We start from the raw sequence: 20,818 nt of genomic DNA on the forward strand, positions 1-20,818 counted from the left end.
TCGGTAGTAATAAGATATAAATTATTTTACTACAACGTTCAGCAATATAAGCAGTTACCTCCAAATGCTTACATAAAAGTGGTTGAATGCTTGGCTATGAAATATATTGCCTACATCGAGGCGAGTCGTTAAGATGCGGTCGTTATTTCCTACTGAATAATGATTTTTTTACACTTTAAAGACATTTTTTTTTATTGCAAAAGAGAATTTATTACAAACAAAAATTAACAAAAATCGATTCAATGAACGAATATATGTACAAAAAAAAGATGCAAAAAATATATTTTTTTAACTGGGTCAAGTGTTGTTCATCCTCAATTATATACAAAATACGCATGAATTTAATCTAATTCTCTATCTAAATAACTGACTCCAATCGGATGAACGTCTTCGTATATGTTACCACTAAATCCTATCATTAAAATGTATCCCGTTTTCATGTTTCACTTGATACTAAACCACACACTTACACAATTGTCATGGTCATGGTTGAATATCAACACAGAGCGCGCATTAAAAATCTCGCTTTGTTGCAGTCAGTTGATTTAAATTTGGCTAGTTTTCATTCTTAACTAACGCATTAAATAATGTTTACTAAAAAATTTATCTACAATTGATTTGTTTTACGAGGGTTGCTCCATAATTTTTTTTAAAAACATATATAACACAGTTGTTTTTTGTCGAAAATGGTTTTATTGTTTTTCAAAATATTCCCCGAGATGATCGATACACTTTTGCATTCGATGAAACCATTTGTCATAGCATTCGTGCCACTCCGAAACTGATATCTCCAAAACGTGTGTTTTGAACGCTTCAACTGCTTCTTCTGGTGTCGAAAATCGTTGACCACGTAGTTTTTTCTTCACGCTTGGGAACAAAAAAAAGTCATTGGGTGCCAGGTCAGGACTGTACGGTGGATGACCCATCAGTTCGATGTTTTGACCGGTCAAAAATCGAGTAGTTTGAAAAGATGTGTGAGAGCTCGCATTATCGTGATGAAGAATTATTTTGCGACGGTGGTTGTTTTTTCTTATTTCACCAAACACTTCGGGCAAACAAATGGTGGTATACCAATCAGAATTGACGGTCTTACGATCCTCTAGTGGAACGGTTGCCACATGACCACTTCTCCCGAAAAAACAGGCGACCATTCGCTTCGAAGTGCTTCTTGCTCGAACAACTTTCGTTGGGTTATCTTCATTTTGGAAGACCCATACAGTCGACTGCTGTTTCGTTTCGGGCTCATAGGCATATATCCACGATTCGTCACCAGTGACGATTTTATTAACGTCTTTTGAAGCACCACGATTGAATTTCTTGAGCATTTCTTTACACCAACTCACACGAGCCATTTTTTGTTCATCGGTCAATTTATGTGGGATCCAACGAGAGCAAATCTTTTTTACGGCTAAATGTTCATGCAAAATTGTATGTATGCTGTGGGATGAAATGCCCAAAGATGCCTCAATCTCACGGTAGGTCACATGACGATCTTCCATAATCAGTTTTCTGACAGCATCGATGTTTTGTGGCACAACAGCCGATTTTGGACGACCTGTATGAAACTCGTCTTTGAGCGAACTACGACCGCAACGGAATTCTCGGTACCAGTTATAAATTGTCTGAAGGGTTGGTGCTTCATTGCCAAAGGCCAAATGAAGTCGATCGAAACACTGTTGTTGAGATAATTTACTTCGAAAATCGTAGTAAATCATTTTACGAAAATCTTCACGTGTAAAATTCATTTTTTTGTTGAGTCGCAGTTTACCAGTCACTGTAAACAATACAAATAGCGTTCGTACGACAAAAGGTTCAGGGCACGAATACATACCAAAACATCAAACTTTACGAATATGACAATGGTTTACATCGGGCAACACTATAAGTACCATTTTAAAAAAAATTATGGAGCAACCTACGTATCTATGAGTTTTATGCAGCCGTTGCATTTGCATATGAAAAGTTTTTAACACTGGCTGCAACATCCGCTAATTTTGTGGGTTCTGTTAGTTTTGCCTCTCGTTCGGCGCGAACAACTTCCTCTTGAAGCCATAGCTCTTTGATTAAATCGGCTCCCTTCTCGGCCACCATAACAACAGGCGCATGAATATTTCCGCTTGGAATTGTTGGCACTAGAAAAAAGTAGATTTAAAACGATTAATTGCCGTCTATGTTTTGATTGATTGACTTGAAAGTCGAAAAGTACTCACTGATACTGGCATCGATGACACGAAGACCGCTTACACCATAAACTCGAAGCTGTGGATCAACCACAGCCCATGGATTTGTTGGTGGGCCCATTTGAGCCGTACACGAGAAATGATAGATTGTCATTGTATATTGTTTCACTGAAATTGAAAATTGATAAGATTTTTCTTTCTGCAAAAAAATGGTTTCGAAATTTAAAACTAACCAACGCATTCCCAGTATTCATCGGTCATATGTGGTAAATGTTTACAATTTGGCAATGGTTTTGAATGGTAACGTGATCCAAATCGCTTCAATGCTTGCGTTTCGGAAACGGCAATGGCGGCTTTCACACCTTCTCTCATGACATGCACGTCATCAGGGTGAGTCAAGTAATTATGGTAAAGTAATGGATATCTCAGTGGATTTTTCGAAATGATTTTAATAAAACCGCGACTGCGTGGTCGCAATATCATTGGGAAAATGCCATAGACATCTTTATATTCTAGTTCCTTGTAAATTTCATTGTAAAACTCTTCTTTAAGGCCATGTGCCACTTTAATTTGCGGATCCGATGGTGTTGAACCACTAGTGAAACTGTCATTTAAAAATGAGAGAATTAGCGAACAAATTATTGTCGAAATTTCCATTGAAAAACTTACAATAGGTTCATGTCTGGCCAATCATCAGAGCTATTTGCATATTTCGTATTGATAAATGAGGTAACTTCCAAACCAACGCTGCTCGTCAATGGTCCATCTTCGGTGATGGCATATTTAATGGCCGAATTCATATTGAACATACGACTAAATAAGAAACTAACTTGTGGATCTATTCGGAAGGCCAGTCCTCCTATTGCGATGTGATCTGCCGGTGAGCGTAAAAAAATGTTAGAACAAAAAAAAATAGAAATGAAAAATGTACGACCAACCTTGTAAATTACGGCCAACTCCAGGTGAATCATGAATGACCGGAATTCCAACCTTTTCTAAATCGGCTTGTGGTCCGATTCCTGATAGCATTAACAAATGCGGTGAATTGATTGCGCCCGCACTCAAAACCACTTCCCGCTTCGCATAAACCACTTGTTTGACGCCATTTCGAATGAATTCAACGCCGAGTGCACGTTTTGTTTGTTCGTCGAAAATCACTTTGGTGGCATGAGCAAACAGGGCAACATGCAAATTTTTACGCAAACGAACTGGACGCAAGAATGCTTTTGCATCACTACAACGTGTACCACGGCGCATTGTAAATTGATAAAAGGCAAAACCAGTTTGTTGTTCACCATTTATATCGACAATATCATATCCTAATTCTTCGCCGGCTTGTAAAAATGCCATTCCCAATGGGGTGTTGTATGGCGCGTCTTGAACCGTTAAATATCCACCTGAAAAATTTAACAGTCATTATTACCATTCGAAAGAAAAGAAATGAAAATTATTTACCTGTTCCATGATATTTTGAATTTTTGGCCAAGTATGGATTACGTTGATCTTCTGATTTTCGGAAGTATGGCAAAATATCTTCGTATCCCCATCCCGGATTGCCCAATGATTCCCATTGATCAAAATCTCTTCGATTTCCACGAACGTACAACATTGTATTTAACACCGACGAACCACCGATCACTTTACCACGGGTCCAACAACACCGATTGTCTTTCATCGCCTGACATGCCGTCGATTGTGGTTGAGTTCTGTAATGTAAAGCACAACATGTTGATTAAACAAAAAATAATAAATTTGTAAGGTTTTCAATGTGCCGAAAAATGTCTATCTGTCTACGTGCTCTATTGTGAATAATATACATAATGCACTTCAGCCGAAGCTCACGTCGTATGGATCATCATTCGGATTAAACGAATTCATTCAAAAGAACCGAAGAAAAAGCATATTGAATACACATAAAACCACATCTATATGTATTGGTTATTTCAATAGCCAAAAAACTAAGTCCAACACTTTCGACAACCTTCGTATGCATTGTAATGATCTCTTCAGTCCACTTGTATCACTTACACTCACACAAATACTTGGATTGCGCCACTAGCCGGCTCACCAACCAATACCAGAAATGTTGAGAAAGACAACCAAGACAAAACCTATAAATACTAGATGCGAGGCGATAATTTGGTTAGTTATAAATCAAAGCTCGAACCAGAATGTAAAACTTCAACACGAATTTTGATCAATATATTAGTCAAAATCGAACATTACCAGTGCCGAAATGAAATTACTAACTAAACAAACAAAACACGTACTTTTTTTTGGGCATGTTTAAAAAAGCTTCAAATACATCGAAAAAATCGTCTCGTTACTTGATCAATGCATACATGTAAATTAAATGTGTACGCCATCCATTGAATACGAACCATATTCCACCTGATACTAATGCTCATTCGATGATCATTAGCTATTGCCACACAGACTTTGTTCGCACCGCACATGGGCCGTATAATGTTTGCTTTGTACCAATTTGTTGCTCATTAGACAAACAACACAATTATTATATAAAACAGACAGAGAAAGAGACTAGCAAACAAAATGCCACAAGATTTTAGAGAAAATGAAGAGGGAAATACTTAAATTACACCAATTTATTCGATAATTATCTTCTTCGATTGAATCATCTTATTCTCTATTTAAATGCTTAAAATGCGTTGTTATTTTCTTTTATCGTTAAATCTTAATAGTTTGAAATAAATAATTAAAACAAGGTTTGCTTCTCATTCAAAATCGTCACACGCACTTTCAATCTGTTTGGTTTCGTAGCAAATTAAAAAAAAAATCTTAAACAAACTCAATCTGTGTAATAAATATATAGTTCAATTCAAATGCAGATCATCGTGAGTTCATCGTTTCTGTTACATTCGCTGCCGGTGTCACCAGTCTTTGGCCATTGTCGTATCGTTTGTAACGAAACATTTCGTCACGTAGCCACAGTGCTTTGATCATATCAGCTCCCTTTTCCGCTATCATAATCACCGGTGCATGAATATTGCCATTTGTAATTGTTGGCATGATTGAAGCGTCAATCACTCGAAGACCTTTAACGCCATAGACTCGTAGCTGTGGATCAACAACCGCTTCTAGATCCGAAGATGGTCCCATTTTACATGTGCCAGACATATGATAAATCGTCATTGTATATTGGCGTATAAAACACTCCCAGTATTCATCCGTGAACATTGGTAAATGTCGACAATTTGGAACTTGACGATGATGAAATTTGGCGCCAAATTGTTTTTTCAACGAATCAGTTTCACCGTATGCAACTGCCAATTTGACACCTTCACGCATCACATTCACGTCGTCCGGGTGCGTTAAGTAATTATGGTAAAGTAATGGATATCTCAGTGGATTTTTCGAATGTAATTTTAAAAATCCACGACTTTTCGGCCGTAAAATCATTGGCAAAACACTGATTGTGTCCTGTGTTACCAAATCACCGAATACATAATCGAAAAATTCTTTCTTCAATCCGTGAGCGACTTTCGCTTGTTGATCTGCATACAGTGAAGCGCTTGTTAAGTGAAATTCCATATCGGGCCAATCGTCTGAATGATTTGCGTATTTTGTATTCACAAAACCGACCGCCTCCAAACCTATGCTGCTGGTTAATGGACCGTTTTCGGTGATGGCATATCGAAGTGCTGCATTTAAATTGATTAAACGATTTGTCTTGATGCCAACGGGTTTGTCAATTGTCCATCCAAGTCCCCCGATTGCGATGTGGTCCTGCAGGTTACGGCCCACTCCTTCCAGAGCCTGTACTACCGGCACACCGACCGATTGTAAATCTCGTTTTGGTCCAATGCCTGAATTTAGAAGGATATGTGGTGAGCCAATTGCACCAGCCGTTAAAATGACTTCTCTTCGCGTATATACAGCTTGTTTAATGCCATTACGAATAAACTCAACACCAACTGCGCGCTTTGTCACCGGATTAACCAGCACTCGTGTCGTATGTGCAAATAACGCAATTTGCAAATTCTTTCTTAATCGAATCGGTCGCAAAAATGCTTTGGCCGCACTACATCGTGTTCCGCGACGCATATTAAATTGAAAGAAAGCGAAACCAGTCTGTTGTTCACCATTCACATCGACCAAATCATAGCCAAATTCTTGTGCCGCCTGCAAAAATCCAATGCCAATCGGTGTGTTGTACGGTGCATCTTGAACGGTTAAGGGTCCGCCTGTTTGGATGGAAATTTGATTAGATTTTATTCATGAAAAAAAAAAATGTTTAGTAATTTTACCAGTTCCATGTTGTCGTTTATTGCGTGCCAAGTATGGATTGCGTTGATCTTCGGATTTTCGAAAGTATGGTAAAATATCTTCGTATCCCCAACCTGGATTACCAAACGATTCCCATTGATCAAAATCACGTTTATTGCCGCGAATATATAGCATTGTATTCAATACCGATGAACCGCCAAGTACTTTACCGCGTGTCCAACAGCAGCGATTATCTTGCATCGCTTGGCACGCCGTCGCCTGTGGTTGTGATCTAAATATTTTGACATATCGGGCAATTTTTTTTGTTTTAAATCAAATTCATTCAAAACACAAACACAAAATCTACACACATGCCCCTCCGAATATTGAGTTATCAAAATGAGACAGTTCTTCTGCAACAAATAAAATTAGTACCAACAAGTCGAAGAAAATAGAGAGAGAGACAAACACAAAATGGTTTTATATTATGACGATGGTGTGAAAATGAAGAAAACAAAATACAGCTACACAATGTGAACATAAATAAAAAAAATAAAAACACAGCGAGACAGGTAGTAGACGCTTTTGAGTTTGTTGGTTGTTGTTGTTTAGAGCTAATTAAATTCAAGATCAGATACAAAGAGTAAGATGGAAATGTGATTAATCATACATAAAATTTGTTGTTATATAGGCTTAGACACTACAATGAAGTCGATTATAGTAATAATTGAATTCACACGTTAACATATTGTGGTTTTTCGTCGTCATTGATGATTGTGCCGAGTCATTGTGCAGTTACAAATGAGTTTCGTTTTTTATGTCGAACTAAAAGACTTTAATGGCATTATTAATGTCGAATGAATTTCAACCGATTTTAAAATCAATGTGCCTGTGCATTTTAGCCGTGAATATCATTTTCGAAACAAAAAAGAAAGAAATGAAAACAAACTTCCGCCGAAGCCTATTTCAATCATACTTGTGGTGAAAATAAAGAAATGGAATCAACCAACACCGAATCTAAATGATGCCCTAAAACCACATCAGATACACATTCAATCTATACATTTTTTTACTAACTACTTAAAGGTTAACCGCTTCTGATTTTATATAATAATTCAATCGGATTATATTTTGATACCGATCACCCATCCGACGATGAGTGAGAGTTTACTGAAAAATGATTCTTATATAAATTAAAGTTTAGCCATATTCAACAGTTTTATCGCGTAATCGATTCAACTCCAAACTCTTAGAAGTCGTACGGCAGTGCGTTCGAGCGCACCAAATAACACTTTCATTATTAATTTTCTAAAAAAAAATTAAATTTCTTGGTTTCGCCTGAAAATTTTGCGAAAGAAATGAAAACACAATAGTGCACTTTTTCACTTTCTTTCGTGTGATCTATACGCGCCGTCACAGTATAGCGACCGTCTGATATGAATCAACACAAAATTTATCGCATAATAATTTGTACGGTGTGCGGTATGCGTGCCACAACTGAAATCAACAAACAATAAAAAAAACACATGAAGAAATACAAATAACGCGCATTTTGATTTGGTTTATAGATGAATGTGTTTTGATTACAGTTGTCGACGTAACACAGACATTTTACGAGCGCTATGAAGAATGACGATGGGTCATTTGCCAACGCCAAATTCAGCTCATTTTAATAATTGACTCATTTGATCGAAATATATTTAAAAAACCATATTTTTTCATGTAAACGTATCAAAGAAGATCCATCAAGAGAATAAAGTCATAGTTGGCGCCGCCGCAGAAGTAAACCTCTTAATCTAAATTTTAAAGCATATACGCACCATTTTTTTCAAGTGTATACTACAATAATTATGTGAAAATGTCTATTATTATTCAATTTGATGTGTGCGAGAGTGGTTTGAACACATAAACACACTTATACATTGGCATGGTGCTCCGTCATGTGGATTACATGCATCAAAGTCAGTGTAATTCACTTGAGAAATCAACACAACGTTATTAGACTGAAAAAAAAAGATAATGAGTTAATTTCGAGCTGAAGCCGTGAGAATGCACAATCTCAAGCGGGCACAAAACACACTCAACACACGATAAAAGGCAACAGCCCAAGTATATACGTAAGAATGCTTGGCAGAAAGATTGCGATTTTTTCTCATCTTACACTCGTGTTTTGATTTAATTAAATTTCAAAATATCTTCTTGAAAACTGAATTATTTTCATGAATTAAAATTCATAGTCTTCCGTCATCAAAGGTCTATGAAAGCATTGCTTTTCTTTTAATTAGAAAATGTGAGGAAATGCACATGAAAATGATTCGTTTTTAATCATAAAAGACGATCAATTTAAACGTGCATGAAAACATTCGCACTGGAATTCGGAAGTACTGCAGAAAAAAAACGGTGTTTGCTTACTAATGAGTCGGTAGTGTGAGCGAAATCAAGCGTAAAATCGACAATTGTCGAATTTCTTTTTATTCGACAAACGTATATACATGTGCTACCCGATGCATTTTTAATTACATTAAATGTTCAATATTGTTTCGGTTAGTATTTCGATGCGTGTTTCGAATGTAGAGAAAAAGAAATTCATTGCAGTGGGTCGCGTCCGCCTTTTCCACCGAACAACATCACTTTTTGAAATAATTCGAACAATAAAAGCCAAACAAAGCCATTTCCTTAGTTATGACGCTGATGAATGCCTACTATTGTTCACTGTTTACTTGAAACCACCGACAAAGCCACAACAGCCATCGATGTCATAATACATCAAATGTTGTTTTTTTTTAATTCGTTGATAGTGTCAAAAAAGTGACAGCTTCGAAAGATTTTAACATCTGTTTTATTGCGCTTTAACCCTTTTATTGCAGAACAATACCATTGCCACGTGCGATTGAATGTAAATTTAAGCGGCGAGGATGAGTTTTGATTTTCATTGAACATTTATTTTACAGCCGCTACACATTGTGGTTATTGTTGTTTGGACACCATTAAATATGAACGGTTTTTGGACGGTGGCATCGAAGAATTCAATTGTGCAACGAAAATGCCATATCAACCTCGGCACAATAACAACAACTGGATTTAATGCGGTGTTATTTTGATGTGACTAATAAAATTGGCCATCGGTTTTTGACACCATTAGACAAATCAATTGAATTTGATCACATATTTGCCTGTGTGGCCGATGAATACACATGAAAAGGTGCACTTCACTTTCTGCCAAAAGAAGACACAGAAAAAGTCTAAAAATATATGTCGGCTATTTTACGCTATTATCGTTGTTGATGGTTTCATTCATAGTAGAATGAAAAGATAAATTCATGTCACGCTGCTTTATTCGAAAAATCACTTAATTTTCATTTTATTTTTAATCACCCAATTCTCCAAATATTTTTCAATGCCCAAACACTAATTTACGTTTAAAATCTCTTTCGGAACATGTTATTTATACTTCAGCCGCACAGCAATAATCAGATAAGCTGACAAATTGTATATAAATGATAGTTAATAATATTGATGATTTAGTGACTTGTGATGTGGCTGTGACCGAGGCCAATCAAAGCCAACGAAAAGAAGAATTTTGTTTTCTTTTTGTATGTAAATCGAAGATATGTAAATTTGACTTAAAAAAACCGAAACAGTCGATTAAAAATATAGATTGAAAACGAATTCATTCAATTCTCATCATCAAATCTGAGAAAACATGTCCGTTTGGCTGCGATTGTGCAATTCAATTTTTTTTATAAAAGCCGAGCTTCATTCGATCATTCGACCGAGCCGCGTTATTATTATTAAAAACAGTTATGAAATTCGCATAAGCAATCTAAGACATTCTATGAAAGAGCTGTGTGCCGCGTTAAGGTAAAAACACCACGTTCATTACCATTAAATGCATAATATTCGCATTGAAATTGATAATAATTTGGTCATTTATCGTTTGGATGTTTTTTTTTTTAACGTAAAATACACCGTTACATTCGTAATTAGTAAGTTAGCAGTTTGGTATGGCTTCCATATCATGCTATACACATGAACAAAATTGAATCGTGCCTGCGTCAATTCACAATGTTTGCGCTCAAGGAGTATCCAAACATTTCAAATAACTTTAAAATTTCATCGTACAGCACCCGTCTAGGCAAACTCAATATGCAGTCACTTCAAAGGCGCCGCATAAATGCATCAGTTTTATACATATTTGACTTACTGCATAATAACATCCATTGCCCATCACTTAAAGCAGAAATCTCTCTCAATCAAAACGAACGAAATTTGCGAAATGTGGAATCTTTCAAAATTAACGACAAACTCTTGAGAATAAATCCATCGGTACCAATCAATCAAATGTGCAAAATGTCAAACAAAGTACAAGAACTATTCTCAACGCAACCAAAGAGATCAACATTCAAAAATCAACTTTTAGCCTTAAGCGATGAACATTTTTCAAAGTTGTCAATGATATCTAATCATAATACTGTTTTCTTTAACGAATTAATGTGATATTTTTTTCCCTATATTTATATTTTTTTGACTCATTGTATTTGGGTGCAATTTGAATATTAACTATTGAATATTTCAATTATTTATTTATTTATATATCTATGATATTTTCTCAATTTTCAAAAAATGTTTTCTGTTCTAAATTTTGAAAAGATGTGGTTTTTAACGGTGATCAGATGTGCACACACTAATGATTAAACCTTTTTCCCACCATAAATGTATAAAAATCAATGTACACACTCAAACATGATTCAGCCAGTTTTTGGCGGTGAATAAATATTATTATTATTATTATTATTAATCTACTTAGTTTTTTTTTGCGCAAGATCTGTTTTTATCTACAAAAAAATCGCTTTTACCATTGTCGCTACTTCTTTTGCTTTGAGCAGTCCACGATTTGTCTTCTAATTATTGTGCGCAGTGAAAAATGCGTGAATGTCATTCTGCCGATGTTTTTGTGGTCATTAAAAATTACATTAGCTGGAAGCATAATAATAATGCAACAAAATATTATGTAAAAACAAAAGTTTAAATTAATTTTTCAACGACACTGGTCACACTCTGGGAATATGGTAGTTTTTTTTTTGAAAAAACATCTACATGTGGCTACAGCTGGCCGAAAAAAAAAGTCATAGGTAATTGTAACGTTAACGACAATGGCATGGGAAAAGTTAAGGTAATAGTTGCAGTGGATAACAACAGAAAGCACATAACACGTCCAAGCGACCTTGAGCCTATTTCCTTTTGCGCTCGGTTCGGTTCGATTCAGACTCTTTTTTTTATTTTCACTGTAAAGTTACCATAAAATTGAATGTCAATCATACGCTTGACCACTCAAAAGTTGTTTACTCTAAACATGTCTCATGGTTTTTTTTCGTTCAATTCTTCACGTCTTTGCGTTTCCTCTTTGAAGCGTGTGATTTTATGTCAAAGATTGTGACAGTGATTTGAACTGTAGCACCCACCGCATCGAACATCTTTCATTTGAAAAAGATAGAAATTCACAATGAGTAGGCATGTATTGACCGGATCGTTGTGGTTTTTCTCGGTTTGGTGTCATTTCGTCATCGCTTCAGTTATCCAATTTTATAATCTTTTACGCTATTTGATTGAAAATAGAGAGAGAAAAAAAATGCCCACAAAAACGCATCACATATTACACAATTTGTGCTGGTTTGCGTGTGGCTCTTCATCGAAATCGAAAACACCAACCTGTTGAATTGCCCATTTTCGTTAGCTTCGAGTCAATCATTCGGCTGATGAAAAATTGAATGTATTTTTACAAACAATCAAAGGCAGAAGCAATTCATTTTAAATTGACGAGATGCGATTTTCAATTCTCAATCATAATCGTTTCCATTTGCACGGAAAATTACTTTGGATTTGATTGAAAAGCACCGATTACTTCATAAGCATTTTAATGCATGACCATTCATTTCTATTCGCTTTTATACGATTGGAAAAAATGAAATTCGGATAACAATCGTGTAAAAAAAATATTATCTATCTTTTTTTTGGCAATTTATGTCTACAAAAGAATTGATGATATAACGGAAATGAATTGATTTCGCCCGGATTTCACACGCACATAGACTTTTATTGATGAATTTCACAACAATTTAATTTTTTCAACACTGTATGTACCGATGTTGCGTCGACTCGTCACTGAATAATATCAATGGGCATCTCCATAAATTCCAAATATAGCAACAGTTATACAAACACTGGCCTGACCTGATAAATCGGTACACCAATAAATTTGTAATATTTTGCAATATTCATTATCATTCGGCATGCCGTCGAGTAAGTGTTTGTTTGAAAAATTGACAGTTTGATGTCGAATTTGTGACTGCAAACAAGTCGGTGAGGACTAAATTGTAAAAAAATGCAAAAGAGGTATAAAAATAGAATGCTCCATAAAAAAGTGGAAAAACAGTAAATTCAATGACGCAATTCGAGCTTATCATGCCGTTGCCTAATCACCATAAACGTTCGTAATGAGAGACAATTAACTCATAATAATTTTGAGCTATTAGAAAGTATGGTTTTATAGAGTATTTCACACTCAATCTGCGCATCCGAAAAAACATGTGTTGTTATATTATTCAAAAGCGTTGTATATAATTTACACATCTTTACAAACAAATCGTTTGTGTTTGATCGACGACGAAGATTGGGTGTGAGAGAAATTTTTCACCACATGGAAGGGATAAAGATGTTAATCATCATTTGAACATATCAATAATATTGATTATCATCCAAAACCGATAATTCTTGTAAATGCAACGACACCACTTTGTTTCACTTGTGCATCGCACGAAATGTTGCTGATGTAATTTTGCGTCGACCGTTTTTTTTACTTTCATATCTGTTATTTTTTTGTATTGTGGCGTATTTTTATCACTCGAAAACTCGATTCAAATTGATCGTGGTCAATCGAACTTACATAATTTTGCCGAAATAACAATGTGATCAAACGAGTCTTTGGACTTCGGAAATATGTCATTCGTCATTAAACGAGCAAATAAAATGAAAGTGATCAAAAAGCAGACAAACAAAGAGAGAGATGGAGACTGAAAAAAAAATCTGTTTGGGTGACTACTGATTGTGGAATATTTTTTTTACGTACTGTAGCGATATGAAGAAATATCCTTGAAAACATATTATACGCTCTCATTAAATAATTCGCCCGAAAAAAGTGAATTTGCGAACATTCACCTTTTTGCAGTGCAAACAAATTGATGCTGTTCGCTTGGGAAACGATAGAAAAAATGTTTGGCGCACCAAAAACCTAATAAAATACATAATGAGTCTGTTGGTAGTGGGCCAAATTGAGAGCAAAACACAACAACATCTCTCGCAATCGATTGCAAGCCATTTAGGGCACAGGCTTGTACGGTAAATGGACATAATATCGCGAAAGTGAATTTCGATTTAAATTATTGAAATGGCAAATTTGTGCTCCGTTGGAAAGTCAAACAAAAATGAATTTAACGAAAGTGACAATGCACACTTTCTCATTGAACTTGGACCCATCCAATTAATCAGTGTCCAAATAAAATGAACAACATGAAACGACTATAGAAATATATCCGAGAGGGTTTTTTCCACACATACAAAAAAGAATCACCTCTATTTGTTTGAGCGTTTCCAATATGCATTGCACACAGGTGAATGACAAAAGCGACCGAACAATTGATGCACATCAATTCTGTCTGATTTTACTGAAATCATTTCAGATGGTGAATTGCATACAATTCGAAATGTTTCATTTGTTCAGTGCAAAAAATGCGGTATGAAACATGCACTGGTTGTAATATGATGTGACTTATGTTTCGATGAATCGGGCACAGCAGAAAAAAACCCATGCCTCACTCTCGATCGCATTCGAAAATCGTTTTTTCTGTGTCTGTGTGTCTGACGAAAGAAACAATTCGAAATGTTCCGGTAAACGTGTTGTTGTTGTTGTTGCAATCGTTGCTACAACGAAGAAAAAATAGTATGGCAAAAATGCGGGTATTTGCGTTACTGCACGTATTCGTTTTGTTGTATGCGTCGTCGTCGTCGTCGTCGTCATCGCTCATATGTTGTGGCTTGCATGTCTTTGCTATCGCATTGCTCGAGATTATCTCATTGGCAATTGTATAAGAGATTCGTCTATTTTTTTGCTTTCATTCTTCATTTTTGGTCTTTATTGCTATAATTTGCAAATTTATGTATGTATATTTGTCGAAGATCTAATTCACATGCACATGGATTTGCGTTGGCACTTCTAAGTTGCACGGCCCAGCCAATAAAACAGTGGTAAAATGACTCTTTGTCGCTGTGGTAAATTGAAATGGCGAATGGTGAGATTGCCGAATCGAAATTTATATGCTTTGAACAGTCAAATGACCATGACCACTTTGTAATCTAATATCCGATATAATTTGTAGCGGCCAGTTTATTTTTATTCGATTTTTGAATTGGATTTTTTTTTTCAACACACAAAACTATGTCATTTTATAAAATAACAATGCTATGCGTTATTCAATATAAAACATTCGTTTAGTAAAATTCCACAATGAAATTAAGATGGTGATTTATATGCGCGTGAATATGATGTTGATGATTTGAATTAAATTAGATACATAATGGAACATAAAAAGTAAATGGAAAACATCGAAAAGTGAAATATTATGCACAATCAAGTGACGGTAGCTTCACGGAACGAAGAAAGTAAAAACGCAGAAACACTAAAACGCAGAAAAATAAACGCAGAAAAAATAACACAGAAAAAAAATCGCAGAAAAAAAAACGCAGAAAAAATAAACGCAGAAATCAAAAATGCAGAAAAATAAACGCAGAAAACAAAAACGCAGAAAAATAAACGCAGAAAACCAAAAATGCAGCAAAATAAACGCAGAAAACCAAAAATGCAGAAAAAACGCAGAAAAATGTAAAATAGATAGATAAACCGTGATGGTTGACCTCAATAGCAGTGTTAAATGTTGTTACACTGAGATGGACATGTCAGTCGAGATCTCATTTTAAATTCCTAAGATTTTTAAGACAAAAATATTTTTGTTCAGTCTATCAAAAAAAGAAACCTCTGTCGAGATGAAGAACGAAAGACGAAAACAAAAGAAGCCATAAGAAAACCATAGATTTATTGCCTAAAACGATAAAAAATAAAATTCACATATAGCTGGCGCTGCATTCTATGCAAACTTGTTTTCGGTTGCAACGGACTAAGTGGAAAGTATACGCTTATTACATAGAATGTAGTGCCAACTATACGTGAATTTTATTTTTTTATCATTTTAGGCAGTAATCGCTTCTTTGAAACACAAAAATTCTGATATCAATTTGGTGACGAAAATAGTTGGTAGATATTTTTTTCTGTGTATTGTGAATTAAAATGAATATATATTTAGAACGTTGATTACACTTAAAGTAAAATAAAGAGTTTTAGGAGGTACTCTTAATTTTGATTGTATCTTCAAACTTTCAGAATGTTATTTTTTTGTGTAGAAAATAACCTGTGCAAAGTTTCACATCATTAAGGTAGCATAGGTTTTATAATGTTTTGTTAGAAAATAGAATACTTTCAAATGTCATACAAATGAGTTCATCATGAAAGTGTGAAAAATCTTTTACGAGTACTTCTGCTATTAAATTAAAGAATATTTCAATGCTAAAGTTGGAACATATTTTTTGGCCTCGAACTTAACGCCGCTTGAAAGGCTTTAAAAATCGAACAAATATTATTTTGAACTAGCTTAATAAAATACGCATCTTCCACCGTGCGGAAAAGTTCGTCTTACTCCTGTAAGACTCTTCATTTTACTTTAAGTGTAATCAACGTTCCAAATATATAAATGTATATTCGTTTTAATTCACAATACACAGAAAAAATATCTACCAACTATTTTCATCACCAAATTGATATCAGAATTTTTGTGTTTCAAATTTTGTTTCCGTCATTCGTTCTTCATCTCGACAGAGGTTTCTTTTTTTGATAAACTGAACAAAAATATTTGTGTTTTAAAAATCTTAGGAATTTAAAAAGAGATCTCGACTGACATGTTCATCTCAGTGTAGCAACATTTAACACTGCTATTGAGGTCAACCATCACGGTTTATCTATCTATTTTACATTTTTCTGCGTTTTTTCTGCATTTTTGTTTTTCTGCGTTTATTGTGCTGCATTTTTGGTTTTCTGCGTTTATTTTTCTGCGTTTTTGTTTTCTGCGTTTATTTTTCTGCATTTTTGATTTCTGCGTTTATTTTTTCTGCGTTTTTTCTTCTGCGATTTTTTTTCTGTGTTATTTTTTCTGCGTTTATTTTTCTGCATTTTAGTGTTTCTGCGTTTTTATTTTCTTCGTTCCGTGAAGGAACCCAAGTGACAGATAGACTTGAAGCGAAATAAAACGAACATTTTTACCAAAAATGACTCATGTCTTACCTATATTTCCAATCCAATTTGCTCTTGTGTAAATAAAGTGATAAAATCGGTACGTCAGATATTTCAGTTTCGTGTCCGCCAGCTTCAAGCAGCAATACTTTCCAATTGCTGATCTCACTCAATCGATTGGCCAATACCGAGCCGGAGGAACCTCCGCCGACTATCACAAAATCGTACTCGGCATCCACTTGTTTTACGTTGAATGGCCGATTTTCGGGGTCGAAAAAGTCGTAATTATAGAAAACAAGCGATGCAATTAAAACGGGTAATATTGAAATTTTTCCAACTCCAATAATGGCGGTGGCTGCTTTCAATGCAATTGCAATGGTCGCAGTTAATTTACCAATCCCAATCGCAGCGGGCCCAATGATTGGTGTTGCTTTAAGCAATGTTGAACCGATACCAGTGATGGCAGCCGCTTTGGCCGAAACGACTTTGCCCGCCGTTCCAACAACCGCAGGAACCACCTTTTGAATGAAGAAAGAAGTGAATTCTAAGTTAAATGGTATTTGAAAATTGAAAATATTCACAAGTTTTGAGAAGAAAGCATAATATTTACCGCTGCCACACCCGAAGCCACTGCTTTCCCGGCCGTAGACGCAATTGATTTAACAGCCGTCGATGCGACCGATTTGACCGCCGTCGATGCGACCGATTTGACCGCCGATCCTACCAATGACGACGAGGCACTGAATACAGCCGGAACGGCCGCTTTGGCCGCACTGGCGCTAGCCGAAGCCAATAAATGAATCACCATGTTTGGTGTGAATTTCCGAAAATCAAATCGTCAATTAATTATTCCAAGTTGGCAAATTTACACGTATTCAATGTCTCTCGCCGACTCATACACAAAAAAAAATGCTAATATCTTTCTTCCTATATTTTTCGTTTTTGTTTTCCGTTCGGATCGAATGTGTTTATGCTTTCTTTTCAATATATGCGCGAATTGTTTCACGTTCCACTGATAATATTACATTTGTGTGGTTTTCTATTTGATGATTATGTCAATCGTGATAATTTCTAGTTGAGTTTTTCTGCGATCTTCACTTTTTTTAATTCAATAACAATTTGTCGACGTGCAATATTATAATTGTTATAGCAATTACCGTTCCACTTCAAATCAGACATTAATTGAATTTCGAACCGAATCATTGATCTCTTAAAGTGATCGCGACGCGTTATGTTTTTGTTTTCCTACCGTCGAATAGTCGCTGTGTGTGTTCCACTTTTGTTGTTTTTCTCAATTCCATTTGCGGTGTATCGCATTCCATGCATCAATCACTAGATTGTTAATAGTATTTTTCTTTACTTTTGAATGTATTTGCATGGGCTTTTCGATGCAAAAGTGACCGAAACAGTAGTCAATCTCTTTAACATCAATCAAAATGTTATACTTGCAACTTGGTAAATATTTGTTCAATTCACTTAAATGCGAATGTGGTTGATTCGTGATAATTATCGAAAACGAGCACATGTGATCACTGATTAGCTACTCTCTTTTTCTTCATGTCGGTGTAAAGATTGAATTGCTCATTGCATTTTAATTAATTATTCTCTCATACATTCAATTGATCCACCTCAACCGTGATATGTTTGTGACTATGTCATTTGAAGATTATTTATTCATCATTCATTCACTTTCGATTATTTAAAGAAATTTTCCTTGAATGTTACGTCTATTTAATAAAATTCACTTTCGGATGCGTTTAAATTGCACACACACGGCATTCAACAAAATGAAGAAGAAAAAAATGAATTCCAAACTTCGATAATCGAAATGAAAATGGCAAAATGCACACAATAACATACAATATTGCGCTCTCCGTAATATAGGAAATCGTATGAAATAATCGTTAAAACACAACGTTTGTATATTCAAGTTTGCAAGTTTTTGACGTAGTTTTATTTGAAAATGCCAGCGCGCATTTTGTGAGCGCAATCGAACAAGTTTCCACTGTAAACGAATTTCTTCAACTGCTCGGCAGCAGCGATCACAACCAACTGTTTACCAATTGTTTTGAGTATCAACCAAATCAAACAATACTTTAACCATTTGGGACTCGTAGTCGTCGTTCACCACAAAATCACACAGACACACAGACGCACAGTCGACTTGGCACAATCGATTCATTTGCAAAGGCAACATGGTGTTCGAATGAATGAAAGAAAGAGTGAGCAAAATGTTATGAAGCAGCGACGAGCGCACCAAAACAACTTTCTCCGCCAAAGCCAAGGTATCATGTGTGTGCTTTTGGCTTTGCATACACAAACACATGCTAACATTCATTTGATCGCACTGGCTCACCATGCGTACATCTCTGGCATTTAAGGTATCAAATGAAAAGTGAATACGTGACGTTTTGTACAAACATATCGCATACAAACCACCGCTAACATCACACTTAATCGCCTCATAGACCAGGCCAATTTCATTCATATTTACCTAATGTAATGCCAGACAGAGATAAATTGAACTAAAAATACAGTTCCGATGCCGAGTGTATGAAATCTAAAACAACAATGTGTTTATTGTACGGCATGTGTGTATGGAGGCTGTATCCCTCTCTGTTGGTCGAACAGACGAAATATGCAAATGTGATCTTTGCACAATCACATGATAACCGTTACCATTTTCATAGCGATTACATCTTTACTTTTCTTCTTTCTCGAAATTTATTGAAGATATTAAACGATTCGAATGTAAATGTGTGTGTGTCTGAGAAGAGAAAAGACTTTATATGTAATCGATACGTTTCAGCGTAATCTTTTCGTTTTTTAAGTGAGTCGGTGACTTACTTTATATGGTGGTATTAGATAACATGATGATGATGTTGGTCAAACTCTTGATGCGTGTGGAAGTCATTGGGCGGCCCGATCCAATGAAAAACCATGTAAATGCTTCTATTTGCTAATTTAATTATCTTTCGCATCTTTTTCGGTGTTGTTTTCGGCTGAAATTCGATTCAACACATATTTTCGGATGACATTGGTCATTTATAAAAATGTAAAAAGAATCAAAACTTGTTAATTAATGAAAATGATGGTTTTGTTAATTATACGTACATATTGGTTTAAAAAAAAGCACGTGTGTGTTCTGTTCATTTATTATGCCCTTTAAAAGGTCACATAAAATGGCCAATTTAATTGCTAATTAAAAGAACAAATTTATTTAATTCATCCGAAAACGTGCGATTTATAAATTATGTGTACAGTAAAAGTAGGGCAGTTTTTTAGTCAAAGAAGAAGGAGATTGCATCACTATTATAATGTCATAAATGTTTCGGACTGTGATTTAATATAGAGAAAAAAAAGGCATGCACAAAAAGCGCATTAACGGTTATTTGCATATAAATCTGTATGGGTTAAAAGATGAAAGTAAACAAAATACACCACAAAGTCCAAAAACATGATGCTAATACACGGACTTGATCGAATCTCTCGAAAGTTTTCATTTATTTCTTCAATCATTTACCGAAATAGAAAAAAACAACGTTATGCAATTTTTTATCGATTTAAAATTCAAATGTTTCAAATTGAATAATATGTTTTAATTTTCTCTATTTTTTCTTACAGGTATGATGGTTCAACCACGATTTGATCCAATTTCAACATTTCGCAACTGATAACGTGATAAGTACTCGTTAATTTGGTCTAAGCATTTTAAACCTTTTTCACTGTGAACCAAATTTATATTTTGAACCAAAAAGTATGCTGATCACTTCGGATATCACGATTCCGTTTTTTTTTAAATTCTGCTACAGTTTATTACGTGAGTGTTTATCGCACGTGGTTCAGCATTTGGCATCCGAAATACATTACCTTAAATTAAGCGGATATATTTCAAATGGCATGAACGGCGCACAAATCAGGTCGGCAGTTATCATCCACCAATGTGCGCCGTATTTTTGTTGGGCGTCGACCAAAATCTGTACGTGATTTTTATATATGAAAATTCGAAATTCGTGAC

The 20,818-nt window shown here is 35.3% G+C and overlaps 2 protein-coding genes across 5 annotated transcripts in view; one reads left to right on the top strand and one right to left on the bottom strand.

Moving 5' to 3' along the window:
- The window catches only part of LOC116349203 (flotillin-2), a 79,185-nt gene that overhangs the window by 13,282 nt on the left and 45,085 nt on the right, over nucleotides 1–20,818 (top strand). The gene's annotated exons all lie outside the window — the stretch shown is intronic.
- LOC116349196 (glucose dehydrogenase [FAD, quinone]-like) lies at nucleotides 266–19,280 on the bottom strand. Of its 2 annotated transcripts, XM_031780511.1 has the most exons (9): nucleotides 17,411–18,888; nucleotides 16,852–17,318; nucleotides 3,636–3,886; nucleotides 3,119–3,577; nucleotides 2,850–3,054; nucleotides 2,414–2,784; nucleotides 2,211–2,348; nucleotides 1,923–2,132; nucleotides 266–626 (listed from the first exon to the last, which is right to left on the bottom strand). In XM_031780511.1, exons 1-8 carry the CDS (start codon nucleotides 17,606–17,608, stop codon nucleotides 1,933–1,935), a joined length of 2,289 nt encoding a protein of 762 aa, XP_031636371.1. In that variant the 5' UTR covers nucleotides 17,609–18,888; the 3' UTR covers nucleotides 266–626; nucleotides 1,923–1,932. The 2 variants fall into 2 exon arrangements, with proteins under 2 accessions (XP_031636371.1, XP_031636372.1); XM_031780512.1 differs by lacking the exons at nucleotides 266–626; nucleotides 1,923–2,132; nucleotides 2,211–2,348; ... (2 more) ...; nucleotides 3,119–3,577; nucleotides 3,636–3,886 and adding exons at nucleotides 4,772–6,385; nucleotides 6,449–6,699 and having other exon boundaries at nucleotides 17,411–19,280.

Source organism: Contarinia nasturtii, unplaced genomic scaffold, assembly GCF_009176525.2.
Source record: "Contarinia nasturtii isolate CC-2019 unplaced genomic scaffold, AAFC_CNas_1.1 Cnas_scaffold_2806, whole genome shotgun sequence".
Taxonomy (NCBI): Eukaryota; Metazoa; Arthropoda; class Insecta; order Diptera; family Cecidomyiidae; genus Contarinia; species Contarinia nasturtii.

Excerpts from the sequence above, each read along its gene's own strand:
- LOC116349196 (XM_031780511.1), bottom strand. The coding sequence starts at position 17,608 with ATGGTGATTCATTTATTGGCTTCGGCTAGCGCCAGTGCGGCCAAAGCG. Across the intron at positions 3,887-16,851 it reads AAATTGGATTGGAAATATAG|AACTCAACCACAATCGACGG; the intron begins GTAAGACATGAG and ends TTTACATTACAG. Across the intron at positions 3,578-3,635 it reads TTCAAAATATCATGGAACAG|GTGGATATTTAACGGTTCAA; the intron begins GTAAATAATTTT and ends TAAATTTTTCAG.